We start from the raw sequence: 15325 nt of genomic DNA, 5'->3' as shown, positions 1-15325 counted from the left end.
AAAGAAACCAGCCTCTATTTCTAGCTCTGCTGTGGACTCCCCCCATGGTCGCTGGACGAGTCCTTTAACTTTCCATCTTGAAACAGGAGCAGAGTTAATTCCCCTGTGACAACAGCTTTGAAAGCTCTGGAGAGCTTTTCTGCAGGCTGTGGGCAGGCGGGCACATGCCAGGGGCTGCATGTGGCAGAGAGGCAGCTGCTGGCTCCTCTGGTTGAGGGAATCAGTCACATGGCATGGAGGCTGCAGAACTGGGCTGAATCCATACCAGGCACTCAGCGGACACGCATCTCTGAGCCTAATTATAGGCCAGGATTTTCCTGAGCAAAGAGGAAGTTTTAAATCACAGTGCCCACAAAGTGAGCGATAGCCAGAAGGAGGTGAGTGACTCAAGAGATAGGCATCAGCAGAACTTCACTGCAAGGGGCAGCAGGCTTTTTTTACATGCTCCCACTCCAAAATAAAACAATGCAGATCATGGATCCTTTTATTCCAATCTAATCTCATACCCTGGAGAGCAGCATTGTTTCTGTTTGGCTGTCATAAATCTGATTGTCCAGAGAAACACACTCATTGTTTTATGGAGTATGAGAATGAAAATGGTTGCTAAATCTGAGGGAAGCTGACAGGGAGGCTGGTTCCACGCTCCACAGCATACTCTGCTTGCTCTCTTGCCCTGGATTGCACCCAGGAATTGTGTTCTTGCAGAGACTGTTATTGGCCTAAATTTCCTCTCAGCACTTTCCCAAGTGCCTCAATGGTTGCAGGGTTGCACAGGCTTGCCACCAAGGCAAAGCAATGAGAATCAGGCCCTTTGAGCTACTTCTGCAACTTACATTTCTAGAACCGAAGTACAGCAGAATCCCCCTGGGAGGTGTGAAAAAGCCAATTAATGTTCATTTATAAATTTATTTATTTTAAAACCCATTAATTTTTTTTTTATCTGGGACTGAAAGCTGAAGTGACAGACATCCTAGGAGATATCTCAGAGGATAGTTTTTCCTTGTGAGATTCTTGTTGAAGTCCTTGTGTACATGCTCCAGTGCTGAGGCCTGGGCTCTGCTGTTGCACCCAGGGGAATGCACATCCTGAACATTGCACTGTACAACTAACCTTGCACAGCTCTGTCAAGCCCTCTCCTCTTCATCTGGACATTTCACAACCTTTAGATGCTCACATCCCCCTTGCAAGAAGCAGAAGAATATGATGTCTGCCTTTACAGAGAGGGATTTGAGGCAGAGAAGATTAGCCCTGCCCCAGCACTGGCCCTTAACAGGCACGGCATGGAGTCTAAGCTAACATTCAGCTTCTTCCATCCTCAGAAAAAGTAAAGTGCTACAGTTACCAAATCATTTCACCTACATCTGACAGCCATCTAAGACTGGGTAGGTGAAATTCTGTGTGGAGTTAGTGTTCCCCTCTCTCCACTGCCCACACAAGGAGCCCAGACTGTCTTCCTAAATCTTAAGCTGCTGATATTAGGGAAGATGATCCTTAAGCAGATAAGTGTTTGGAACATCAGTCTTCGATATATGTTGTGATTTATTCCCACAGTTGTGACTTCTGCAAGAGGAGCCCTACATACCAGGCAGTCTGAATCACCTTCTGAGTTTATGGTTTCCAGCCAAGTGGTGATCTGGAATGGAGATGGTTCCAAGCAGGGCACTAAATGAGTTTCTTCAGGTCATGTAAGGAAGCTGGGAGACCAGCTCTTCATTTCTTGTAGCCCAGGGACCAAATTAGTTGCTATCTCTTGCTCTTCCATCCTTCCTTGATAGAACTTATCAGATTTTGGCAGATTTGTTTATGGGTTGGTTTCGTTTTTTATATTTTTAATCCTGGCCTATCACTAATAATATTACACTAAGCTTTCCAGGAATCAGCCCCGTGTATTGGAGCTAATGGGAAGATAAGAGCATTTTCCTAGCTCTTAACCCATCAGTTACTGAGATAAAGATGTGCTGCTCTGATACATACCCTCCTCTTCTCCACAGCTGTCACCACAGTCAGTTGCTTCTGCATCAGTTGGGTAGGGAGTGGTGGTCTCTTCACTCTTCAAAGTGGGCACCAGTGTCTCTGCAGTGGGCCTGACATCTGAAAAAAAACAGAGTAGAGAAGCTGTTTGCAACAGACAGAACAAGAAGCCCAGGTAGTAGAAACAAGGCAAAAATCTTTTTCTTCATGTACTTATAATGGCAGGAAGAGATAGAACAAGTATGCCATGAGATTTCCACATGCTACAAATGTCAGCATGGTTTGAACTTCAAGTGAACTGTCTTTCCATATGGGAGTTCTATGGATTTGGAGTTCCCACTGAACAAGCCTCATCTCTAGACATACACACTACTTTTTCTCTTAATTTTTTAATCAACAATCTACATGGGTAGTTGGAAATCTACTTAGCTGTCATTACTGGATAAGTGAGATCACAGGCAGAACATCTTTTTCTTTCATAAAGGCACATGACACGCTGAAAAAACACACACGACATTCCCACCAATTGTGCCAATTTATAAAACAAGTCACTCAAACCCACAAATGATGTAACCACAAACGGACCCAGAGGATCCCCTAGTGAGCTCTGGCTCACTGCAGAAAGCATCTGGTTTCACACTCCAGGCTCCTGACTACGCTTTCAAAGGGTCTCTGTCCAATTTCCCTTTCTCTAACGTGGCCCATGTGTAACAACCTCCAAGCAGGTGTCAGGGGAAATTTAAGCAAGAAAGGGAAGGATATTAAGATCAACAGTAAATGACATTAGGTTCCAGCAAACTCTCCTTTTATGGGTGCATTAAGTGGAGTACAGCAGACTTGATTCTTTCCACTTTTAGAAAGAGGCAGCTCTGCTCAGTTATGTGTGATTGCGTTTCTTTGTCGGCACCCTTCAGGATATCATTTAATAAAGCCAGAAGCAGGAGGAAATGGCTAAATACATTGAATATTTTCCATAGGCTCCTTTATACCCTTTTATTTTCCTGTTATTAAACATGTTGTACATAAACTCTCTGGGTGTTTTTTACTTTTTTTTTCCCCCAGTGGCTGTCTTTTGTTCAGGATAAAATACCAAATAGCCTCAAAGTCTTTTAATTTGTAAGTTCAAATTTGTTACAACCCCATAAAACTCCAAATGCAACCAGGAAGCAAATTGCAAGCAGCCAGGCACAGAAAAATGTCATAAAAAAAGGAAAAAAAAAAAAAAAGCAGCAGGTGAAAGCAACATATCGAAAGCTGGAACTTATTTAGAGAGGGTACATTTTTTTAGGTTGTTGTTCCTGTATATCAAGATTTATAGCTGAAATGTGACAGTGTGGAAGGACCTTGAAAGCAAGTCCCATATGGGACACAGATGCTGAGCGGATGTAAATCAACAGTGTTGCATTGCCCTGGACTAGCCGCAGAAATAGATCTTGAAAAATCAGTTACCATGGTAGAGCCGCAACACGATGGTTACAAGAGATAATGAAAATAACAGGCAGGACAGCCTCATGTGTGAAATGGAAAGTGAAAAAGAGAGGGCTTGCTTGCTCGCTTTCTCACTCCTCCCTGGCCCTGCAAGTGTCTGTTCAACTGGTGGTAACTGCTAATCAAAATGCAAAGTCACCCAGCAATTGAAACCAGATGTTTGGAACTTCAAAGGATAGAAACCCAGCTGCTAGTGAACATTCATCATTCTCCACTCTTCAGAGGAAAAATTTTGGCAGGTCTTTGAAAGAAGCCAATTGCTGACTGCCTGCTTCCCAATTTCTGAGTTAGTAGCCAGCTAGTTTGTGAGCCCAGTTGGGGCTGTTACCCGTTTAACTCAGTAATTAAGATACTTGCTGCTGATAAGAAATAGAAACACCTGGGCAGGATGAACATGGGCTTAGACCCTCTCTTGAAAATATTTTTAATCATCTTGTTTTAATCCATTTCTGACTCTTGTTCCCAAGCAAGTGCAATTGCCTGGGTTTTTGCAGCCAGTTTTGTAACATGCCTGGATCCTCCCAGGAAAGGAGGGCCCTTTCTGGGGATTGTCAAGGCCTGCTGCATGCAGCCAGCCTGGATTACAAGTGCAGATAATGCCATGGGCCATCTCTACTCCCCAGGTTGCATCAGGGATATAAATGCTTTTTCTAACATGGTGAATCCACAAGATTACAAGCCCTGCTCTGATTGCAAAGCTGAATGCCTGTAGATTAATAAAGCTAGGGATATTTATGACCTGGCAGTTGAGTTTTAAACATTACAATGTGCAAATTATTACCCCTACTGGGAAATGACCATAAAGCACCTTGCCTGGAAAAAACATGTGCTGTTGCTACTGATATTGAAAATGAGCATGGACATACATGTAAAAGAAAATTTGGGCCAAAAATAGCACAAGGCAATAAAGACAACAAACCCCTCATTCTCTAAGCTGGAGGAGTGCAGGGGAAGGGCTGGCATGCACATGGCTGGAGGTCCTGTGTGACTGCCTCCCTTTATGGCAGTGATTCAGTGCTGTGATGCACCATCCTGCAACAGTCTGCAGGGATCTGGCAGCTGGAGACTCCTGGGAGCTGCAGGAAGCAGCAGTGTGGGAGCTGCCTGACCACTTCTGCACAAAGCCCTCAGCTCCTGCTTCTTGCACCTGCTTCTCCCACAGCATCCTAAGATGTTGTAAAATTTAAATTAAGATCTAATCCAATTTAAAGTTTAGATAATTTACAATGGATTGTCAGTCCAGGGAGATATTTACCATTGACTTCAAAAGTGAAAAATTATTGTTATTAATAGTGTGTACATGTGTTGTGTGATTTGCTGTTAGGTGTTTGCAATGCATCTTGCAGCATGTCGCAGGGGGAAATGCTACTAAAGACTGCACAAGAGTGTGAAAAAAGCTCTGTGTCTTTCAAGCTTCCTAGAATGGGAATTCTTACAAGAAAATGCCTTCTACAGATGTGTGTATAAAATGGAAATCATACCTTTTTATCACTGACATCTGGACTCCAGATTCATATGTAAGCAGATTATTAAAAATAAAAGATTAAAAAAGAGGATAACTAGCTGCAGGCACTGCAAAGTTAGCATCAGACCAAATGACCCTTCGGGTGTATTTTTGCTTTTGGGGATGAAACTGTGGAGAAATCGATCACCACTGGACCTCAGAGCGTCAGAGGCACAACCTCTACTGATCCCAGTAAGTGTAAAGTCAGTTTTCATCTCTGTATTAAAAATGATGGCTGGAAGGCATACCACATGTGAAAAACAGGTGGGTAAAAGTGAACAAGTTTCCTGGGTCTTAGGGATGTTTACAGAGATGTCACAGAGTTAACTTCCCAACCTTGTCTGCAGCGAGGTTTTCACATGGGGTTCAGTGGGAGAGGGACTGTTGTTTTTACAGCAAAGCCTTGTTGTGGCAGCTCAGGATATGAAGTATTGGCCACTGCAATTCTGCTTCTCCTCCTACTTTTTGCCTTATTATTTGGACTAAGAAGCCCAAATGTCCTCTAACATAAGAGGCTGTGAAAGACTGCACAATGTCCAGGTAAAAGATCTGAAAGGAGTGTGAAGGGAGTTGAGGACAAATTCTGCATGTGGCTCTGTGTGAAAGCTTGGAGCCCAAACATTGCTGCTACATCCTGCACCAAGGCCAATTATTTTCAAGGTGGAAATAAAAAGGTGGGGCCAAGCCACCCTACAGGTGCTGCCTTCATGGCTGCGGTCTCCCTGCCACAGCATGGCCGAGGTAGGACAGCAGGAAATAACCTGGAATTTGCACCTTGCTGCTGTAGTGCTGGCCCCAGAGCAGGCAGTGGGCAGAGGTGTAGGGGCTCCTACCTGTCCAGTCACAGCCCAGCACCTCCAGGCGCATTCCTATTCCTGCTGGGGACCACCTCTCTGGGTGCACTCGGACGTACTGGGCAGGAACAGCGTCAAACCTCCGGACTTCGGGGATGTCGTAGTGGATGTTGCCTTCAAAAAGCTACAGAGACAAAGAGAGAGAGAGATGCAAGAGATGTGTGCATTGTGAGCATTTCACATGCTCCCAACCAGAGTTGATATTTTGGGTCTGGCAGAATGTGGCCACAGTCTGAAGTAGTTTATCTGCCTGACCCCAAGCCATTGAGCCCAGCTGAGCAGAAATTGGGCTGTTCCTTCTCAGTTTCAAGAGGACCAGCCAGGCTATTTCTGAGAAACTTGCACAATCTCTCCTGGCCTCTGCTCAGAATCCAGGGGTTAGATTCTGATCCAAGCCATGCAGGGGAAGCCTAGGGAATACCCACTTAATTCACAAATAAATGAGATCAGATCTGTCCTTCAGTAAAAAAAGAAGCTACTGCATGTTCTAGGATGGTGTAAATGGTTGGTTTTCCTCACAGTCCAAGTACTGCTGTTTTTCAGCTTACATGAACAAACTAAAGTCTGTGGGGAATAAACAGAGGGCTATAGATGGCATCAGCCCTCATTTGAAGGGTCAGGAAAAATGAAAACTTACCCAAATTTTAGGCAGAGGAGTATGCATAAAAACAGAACAGGCAGTAGCAGAGAATTTATTTATTCCTCAAGCCCCCTGCCACTCCAAGAGCACTAAGCAAAAAGACTATGGGGAACTCCAATGATAAAGAAAAAATATGGGGAATTTCAGGGTCACACCAGTGTGGCAAAGGGACTTCAGATACAGAAGATTTCCTAAAGAGAAGTTGTGATTCTTCTTCCTCTTTCAGAGGTGCACACCACAACAGCACCATACCTTTCCACTTAAAATATGTAATTAGTTCATGTAAAACATAATTGTTTTACACAAAACATAGTGAAACACACCATCTTTTGGACTCTGACCTGCAGGAGCTGGGAGAAGCAGCAGGTCATGTCCACATCCCCATGCCTGCTCCACAATAGAAAATGAAAAGAAATTGCCATCCCTGGGGAAAGGTGGAACTTATGGCCACTAGTACAGATTTGGAGCAGCACCAAGAGACACAACCTTGGGATTTCATGGTGACAATCCCAAGCTCCCAAGGTCTCTGTGGGAGTGGACAGCCAACTTCCCAAGACCCCACCAGGCAGACTGAAGCTAGTCAGAAAAACATCCTGTTTTGCAGTTGCTCCAGGCAGTGCCTACCTTGGCTTGCATTGTTTTGGGGTCCTGGATGAAGTCCCAGTCCTTCCCATTCATGCTGTAGGCCACCTTAAACTTCTTCACAAAGGAACGGGACTCAGTGGTGGTCACACTGTCCCCTCCACGAGCCCCCTGAATAATGACACCTTTGATGTTCTTCAGGGACGCCAAGGTCCACCTGCAGCCACTCCTCCCCAGGCTGGGCTTGGGGCACACGGGGAAACCAGCCCGAGCGGCTGCTCACCAGGCGGGCCATGCTGGGAGACCAGTCATAGCCCCTGATGGAAGAGGCAGAGATCTGGGAGTCAGGAATGAGGCCAGAAAGCATTCCCAGCAAGTTGGAGCAGGGTGAATCTGCAGGGAAGGAAAGGCCATCAACAGTCAGGGGGGTAACTGAAGGGGAGTGCTCATGGTTCTCCTCAGAGCAGTAAGCTCTGGACACTAAACCGACACCAAAGGGCATTTTCCCCTCCCTCTGGGAGCTGGAGTCCTGTCCCTCCAGGCGCATCCCTTGCCACGGATGCCTCCATGCTAGTCACAGTGTCACCATTCCCACACAAGCAGCCACGAATTGGCAAGGGACAGCAGCCTGGGACAGGCTGTTGGAGGGACAGAGGGAGCACAGAAGGCAGGGCGAGGAGAGGACCCTCACCAGTGATGCGGCAGCCGTACAGCTCCAGCCTCAGGGCGATGCCGTTGTGCCAGGTCTGGGGACGGATGCGCACGAAGCGTGTGAGCACTGGGCTGTGGATCTTGTTGAGAACCACCTCTGTGGCATCCTCATTGGCCTGAAATGTCTGCAAGGGAAGGGAGGCACAAATGTACATTTGCACACACTGTTACATCCTCACCAGATAAGCAGTCAAAATAATCTCAGCAGGGAAAACCAAGGAAAGGATTTCTGGTCAGGGCCAGCCTCCAACCAGAGGCCAGCAGGGACGTGTGAGCCACTGTCAGGACAGCGTGGTGGACGGACTCACCTCCCAGGCAGGGGTGCCAGGAGCTTTCTGCCTGACTGCCTCTCATGGCACTTCGAGGCACCTCAGACTATCAGGCCTCAGCTGCTTCAAGCTTGCCCCCAGACCTAGATCTGCTCCAGCACAAATGACGAGATGCCCCCAAACAAGCTGACACCCTGATGCATCCTTACACTGAGCTCCACCCAGAAAGGGCAAGCAGTGGTGTGGCAGGAAGGGTGCACCTCTGCCTGGGGTGACAAGCTGCTGCCTCAGCCAGCCCCTTGCCTTTGCCTCTCCCGTGCACGTGCAGCCTGCCACATGGAGACAGCTTTTCAGGAGTTTATGATCCCACATGGTTGGAAAAGGCTGCTGCCTTACCAGATGGCCATAATCAATAACTACCAGATGGATGTTAGATCCACCTCTTCTGCCCATTTTTTTAATAGGCCGGGCAAGGACTGGATGCATGTGTTTCTATTTTAGGCTGCAAAGCCATAGTGGGAAAGAAAAGGGAGGGAAAGAGGAAATACCCAAGGGGAGGATAATTTTCAACCCTTTCTCTGCCCCAGCATAAAGCACTACAGATCACTGACCAAGGCTGCAGGCATTGCTTGCTTTCACTCCAAGCACTTCAGGACAGGGCTAGACTATCCTCCCATCTCAGCTAGGAACTGCATCCACTCTGAGATGCTGGCTGGGTTCTTCTGCAAGCTCCAACCATGTGTATGTGCACTAAGCACAAGAGTTCCCAGTAAGTTTATCTCAGGAAAGCAGGAGAGTGTAATCTCTGGCATCAGTCTCCTGTGGGAGGCAAGAGCCAAACAACTGAGGACAGAAGAAGGGGTGAGGCGCTATCCTGGCCCCTTGCCTCGAATCACAGCTAGGAAGAATTTTGGGAGCCTCCTGTGGCTCTAGCTTGCAGATGGCCCATGTTACTTCTCTTCTCCCAGGATGCAGCACAGCAGGGTGTGCAGAGGGTGTTTACAGGGCTGTTCACAGCACCCCAGCTAGCTCTGGGCTGCCCCTGCACATTGCCATCCACTCCTTCGGCAGTGGATGGAGCAGCCACTCCACAGAGGGAATCACTTGCAAATCTGGCTGGTAATTGGGATGAGGGGTTGATGTGAACTTGAGCAGAAATGCTAATCTAGAGAATATATATCATGCTGCTACCGTTTAGCAACACAGCATGGTTTATGTGTTTTTAATATCCTATTTTATCCTGTCTGACCTCACTTCCCATCTTTTTCCTTGCTCAGCAGACACCAAATACCCTTTTTTTCCAGCAGGAGGGCTATAAGAAGAGTGGTTACTGTGAAACACTCTCCAGGCATATCTATGTGTGTGTGTGCCTTGTAGACCTGCGGGCACAGACACACAGACACACACACAAACAATTTAAAAGGATATATTTCCACACTACAGCAGAGCCTTCAGCTTTATGCCAAGACAGAAGCTGACATACAACACCTTATCTCTGAACCTAACACCGGAGGACAGGAAATGTTTATCTGAGCCAGTGCAACTATTTTAGCATAAGGAGCAGCCTGTCAGGTCAGACCAAAGGTCTCTCTGTCCCAGAGGATGGCTCCTAATGGTGGCCCCAGCAGATGTCCAAGGGCAGCAAGTCCAGTCTTCTCCTGGCAACCTCTATTTGCTTCCCACCATCAGCAGTGTGAAGACTCCATGAGCCAAAGGTTGCATATGGACCAGCATGTTTAACAGTCACTGACGAGGTTTGCTGCTCTTTTTGATTTAACATGTTTCAAGTTTTGTTCTTTTTTAGCTCACTTCACACATACAAGCATCAGGGGCCAGAATCCAAATTTACACCAGCATAATTTGTTGCTGACTTCTGCACAGTCGAGCTTGACAGAAAGCAGAAGCAGGACTGAGCCCAAAAACTTTATCACTACTATAGGCATCGCTGAAAACATCTCTTAGACGACCTTGGTCTCAACCACTTGCTTCCAAGAAGAGCAATTTCAATTCTGCTTTAGATTAAGAAATCAGCAACTTAGGCTAGATCACATTCAACAAGCTATGAACTCTGAATCTGGGCCATGACACTCCAGACTGCCAGCTTGTGAGGGCAGAATCAGCACCTGACTTCCAGCTCTGCTATCAGCTGCACTGGTGGGATCTGTTCCATCGACCCTCGCTTCCGAACAGCCCCAACTGACCACGGCAAGACATCGCTCCGCACCCTGTTCAGCATAACACAAAGGGGCCACTTTCAGAGGGCATGTGCTTGCTGCTGCCAGACACCTGAGGTACTCCCACATGCCTGCTCTTTCAGCCTCCTTCCCAAGGGGAATTGCATTGTGAGCCTGCAGGTCCTGATGCTGCTGACCAGGGTCTGACCCTGACCGTCTGGTTTCCCTGTACTGAAAACCCTGACCCCAGAGACCCAGTACACTGTGGAGAGAGGCCCATTGACTTCAACAGGCTCTACATCCTGCCTCAAATTAGCACTCACAGCATAGGAAGAACTAGCAAGAAAATGTGTGAAATTGGGAGTGCCAAGAAAGCAAAGATTTCTTCCCTCTCTACCAAAATAGAATATTGCTATTCCTCCCGTCCTATCTGCTTCCCATCCCACTCAGCACATATTTTGAGCCAAGTCTTCGAATGGTGTAAATCAACATATCACCATCGAAGTATAAGAAGTCACAGTAATTTACACCAGCAGAAAAAAAAAATACCTGGCTGTGATCTAGGGAGATAGATAGATAAATAGATATACACTCAGTGGAGAGCACACATGTCTATGCCCGTGAACACACACTGAAGGGTGATGGAGCCAGAAGACGAATGGGAAAACCATTAACAAATTAAAAGCACCTTCCAAGAAACAGTCAAGGGAGCTCTCTTTCACTGCTGCACCAAAGAGCTGCCCATCTTCTCCTCATACACTGTATGTTTACTTCCTTTTTAGTCCAGACAGCAGGTCTGCATGTGAAATTAAATTGATAATCAATGAGAGCTGACCTGCCTAATTAATTTGCTGCAGAAAGCAAGTGGTAAGGGAGAGGCTGTAAAAGCAGGGGACATGATGTCTAGGCTAGAGGACTGCAAAAGTTTTCCTTGTGCATACACATGCAAGCTTCACAGCAGCATTTACAAGTTGCATTTTTGACATGTTGGAACCATCATAGGGTGATAGGGGGGATTGCTGAAGCTTCATTAGTTCCAGTGGATATGGGAATTGTGCCATTGGCAGCTTGGAGCGAAGGAGATGAAGGTCAGGGAGACAAAAAGTGCCATGAAGTTGAAGAGGCAGCGAGACAGGGAGGGGATAAGAGGCAACCTCTCCCTTCTCTATTTATTATGCTGCTTGGTCTCTATGCAATTTCTTGGGGTGCTGAAGAAAGTAGCTGAGGGAGGAAGAGGAGAAGGCCAAGGACAGCAGCAGCCTTGCCTTCATCCGTATGTATGTGTCTCTTTGGACCCACTAGATTTACTGCAGGATTATGTTACTCCTGTGGAGACAGAGCTCTGGAACAGAGCATGCTAACAGGATTAGGGCTTCAGGATTTAGACAGAAAAGCATGAAGGAGAAAAGTAGGGGAGATTATTTTCCTTGTCAGATAGGAAAGGCATAAAATGGGGCATGTTTGATGGTGGGAGGATTCTGGCTCAAGTGGAGGATGGATAGTTCTGGATTTAATAAATCCAGGAACAAGGAGTTAGAAGAAAAATGATACTTGGCAACACTTAACAAAGCACTGTGTCTGGGCAAGGCACAGTGTGCTGGGCTGGGCTTGCCAGCTCCGTGTCTTTGAGAGGCTCCACTCAGATTTGGGAGTCATCAGGGACACGAGGAGTGGTACTGTGTTAGCCTGCAAAGGAGATATCGGCCCAGAAATACAAAGCTGCAGCCTTGCTAGGAAATCCAGGGTTGTAATTCTCCCCAGGTACTGCACCAAGGGTGAATGCACAAGTCTGCCTTTGGCAAAGCCTGATGTCTTTGTCCTGCCTGTGAAAGCAGCAGAAGCAGGCTGGGACCTGGATGTTTCTGGGCAAATCCTCTGCACCATGACGTCTCTGCGCAGAAACACTTGTGGCCCTCTGGCTCTTTGTGCCAGCTTTTCCTGAGTTTTCCAGATAAAAAAGCCACAGGACTGAAAGCTTTTCTCTCTTTCCTCAGGTGAGTAAATACAGGAGACATAAGAACTGCAAAGACAGAGGAACACTCCTAAGGGAAGGCACAAGGGTCTCCAAAGAGTCATCCTCAATATTCACTGTCAGCACCAAAAACCTCTGATGTTCCCAGCTCCAGTGTACAGCTGAGATGCTGCTCCTTGCAGCAATTCAATCTTTGTGCAGCTACCACTTGAAATGCCACTCAGGAAAGTTAACTAATAACGAGCACAAAACCATCAAAATGAGTAAGAAATAAAAATTACACATCAGCTGGATCTTTCTGCCATTTCTCATCCATTGACTTCTGAAAACAAATGTTTCAGTTGTGTTTTGCACACAGCAATGGAGGCAGTGAGAGCAGCACTCATCACAGCCCAAACCCACTCCAAATCCTGAAATCCATCCCATCCCCAGTCCCTTCAGTCCCTTGCTACACTAGAGGATTCCTGTGAGCTCATCTCCACAGTTACTAAGATGGAGCGGCTCACACTACACAGGAGCTGGAACCAAGATGCTACAAAGAAGGAAGTGGATCAAAATGGATGAGAACTTGGTTTTCTGATAAATTCCTCATAGTTGAGCCTGTCCAAAGAAAATGGACAAAAGTAAAAGGTCAAATCCTGCCAGGTGAAGAAAATGGCCAAAAACAAAAGGTCAGATCCTGCCAGGTGCTCTTTTCCTTCCTTGGGTTCAAGAAGAGTTGTTGTTTTCTAAAGACATTTGCAAACCATTAGATAAGATCTCGGCACGAACACCGGGGCTGATGGCTGGAAGATAACCTCAAACCTCAGAGGCCATCAGCCTGGCCCCAAGTCACAGGAGGTGGATGAAACAGGGAGGGCAAGAGCCAGACCAGCTTTTCTGCAGCAGGGTTGTTTTGGTCCTGTCCCCTGGTAGGGGCACACTGGTGAGGATGGCACGTGGTGGTGGCCATTCTCCTCCCAGTCTCCCCTCTCAGGGGCACACTGGAAGACAGCACAGCACCTCTGGCCAGGTTGCTGGGTTAGCCTCCCACCCTGGCCCCATGCCTGAAGGAAAGACAGAGCACCAGCCCCTGGACAGGGGATGTCTGGGCCAGGCTTTGTGGGGAGTGGGCTGCCAGGAAGGAGGAAAACCTGGAAAGGGAGGGAATGAGTGTGGAACTCCACTCCGGCCTGCCTCCCCATCCTAGAAACACAGCAGTGCTCGGCACGGAAACAGCCCAGCCAGCCCTGTCTGCTGTGAGCACGTATTAATCACATTTTCCGCTGCTCCATCCTGCCTTTCCCGTTTCCCTTGCTGCTGAGTGCCAGCAGCTGGGGACTCAAAGGTGAGCCATCACATTTGCAGGGAAACACCCTGGCCCCACTGTCATCTGAAACACCGGAGGGAGGGGAAGCAGGGGGCAAAAGAGAGGCGGTGAGAGCTTCCCATCCTCTGCAGGGAGCGTCATCCCCTCCCCACCCCTCCTGCACTCGCTGGTTTTCTCTTGCATTAGCTCCCTGATGAAGATGTGAGCGTTAGCTGACCCGCCTATACGTGGCACAGCGCTGCTTTTGGCCCACAGAGCTGGCAGAAATTCTGAGCAGTGTTTGGTTTACCCCATATGCCTACGTGTGCACGTGCATTATATATGTGTGCATGTGCAGGTTTAAGTATGTGCATATACATGTATATATATATGTGTGTGTGCATCTATCTGCATGTATCTAGAGAGTCCCTGTCTGTCCACAGCTTCCCCTCCCTCCCTGCTCCTCATGGCACCAAACCAAGCTGCGGCAGACTTGACGAATCTCTTTGGCATGGCTCGCTCCAGCGCTGCAGCCCGGGCTCCGCGCTGATGCAGGGAGGGAGCTGCACCTTGGGCGCAGACAGCTGGGAGCTTGCACAGCACAGGAACAGCAGGATTAGTGTGGGCACGGAATGTGAGGCCAGCGCCCCCCCCAGCAGAAGGTCTGTGAGCCAGTGGCCCCACTGTAGCTCAGCAGCTGGCAGCCAGTTGTTTGGTGGGGCAGGAAGCAGTCACCCGGACACAAGGGGTAGGCGAGACACCAAAAAGCAATTACTTATGCTCCAGCCTTGGGAGGTGTCTGCTACATTAAGGCCAGAATGTGGGAATGAATAGATACTGGAATAGAGGAGTAAAAAAGAAGGGGTTTGATTTTTTTCCACATTTTAATGAAAAGAGAAAACAGAGTAGAAAAAAGTTGGCAGAAATCAAGGACCAAGTCCTGAAATGGTGACAATTCAGATGGTTGTAGGATTGTTTTGGATTGACACCAGCCAGGTTTTAGGGTCTTGCCGAAGCAATGTAAATTGGCTTAGCAGCACTGAAACCAGTCATGCTGTCCTGCTCCACCCTGGCTGAGGATGCAGTGTCCAATGCCCAGGACTGCAAGAATACGATATTTATTTTCCTCTGCAACTAAAGCCACCCTCCAGGCCAGATTTCTGCTCCAGATAAGACTTGAAAAGGTAAATTTATTGCCAGTGGTTATTTGGAACACTGAGCTGTGTATATAACTCATCTCTCTGTCCAGCATGATGAGTCTACCCTCCCTGACTCAGCTTACAGAAAAGGTCCCAAACTCACCTGGGGTGAGGAGAGATGGCCCCGGTTCACAGAAAGGTCTGCTGTGACCAGTGGGTCCTGGGAGAGCACAGAGGCTCCACACCACTGCATGGGCACGGTGTCAGGGCTATACATGAGCTCTGCCATGAGCTACTGTCCTGGAGCCAGCACGCCCCATTTCTGGAGAAGGCCAGCTGAGGACTCCCCTGTGTGGTGCTGGACTGCCCCGTGCCTCCATTTCCCTACTTCTAAAATAGGACTAACACTCCCCCACTGGCACATGAGGAGCTTAAATACCCCAAATATTGCAGGTATGAGACCCTGATAGGTACCTCTGCACAGCGAGGACTCATTCTGGGAAGCAGAGGGAACTTGAACCCAAGACACACTTGTGGGGAAGGGGAAATCACACAGCCCGGAAGGGAAGGAAATGTCTGGATGAATCCTGGACAAGGCAGGCTATGCATTTCATGCCAGCAGCGCCCGTGCCAGCAAAGGGAAGGGACAGCTAATTTAATAGAAGTGCTGAGCAATCAAAAATGACTGGGACATGTGTGTGGGGGGAGGTGTGTGGGACCCCAGCCAGAGTTC

The 15325-nt window shown here is 47.7% G+C and overlaps 1 protein-coding gene across 1 annotated transcript in view; it reads right to left on the bottom strand.

The window, feature by feature from the left end:
• NRP2 (neuropilin 2) overlaps nt 1-15325 on the bottom strand; it is an 89547-nt gene that overhangs the window by 35974 nt on the left and 38248 nt on the right. The window contains 5 exon segments of the mRNA XM_009088330.4: nt 1975-2091; nt 5797-5941; nt 7082-7237; nt 7239-7432; nt 7731-7875. Coding sequence (XP_009086578.2) covers nt 1975-2091; nt 5797-5941; nt 7082-7237; nt 7239-7432; nt 7731-7875 — 757 coding nt within the window.

Source organism: Serinus canaria, chromosome 7, assembly GCF_022539315.1.
Source record: "Serinus canaria isolate serCan28SL12 chromosome 7, serCan2020, whole genome shotgun sequence".
NCBI classification, from domain to species: Eukaryota; Metazoa; Chordata; class Aves; order Passeriformes; family Fringillidae; genus Serinus; species Serinus canaria.
The sequence above is the reverse complement of the archived record's forward strand: the minus strand, read 5'-3'. Positions and strand labels throughout refer to the sequence as shown.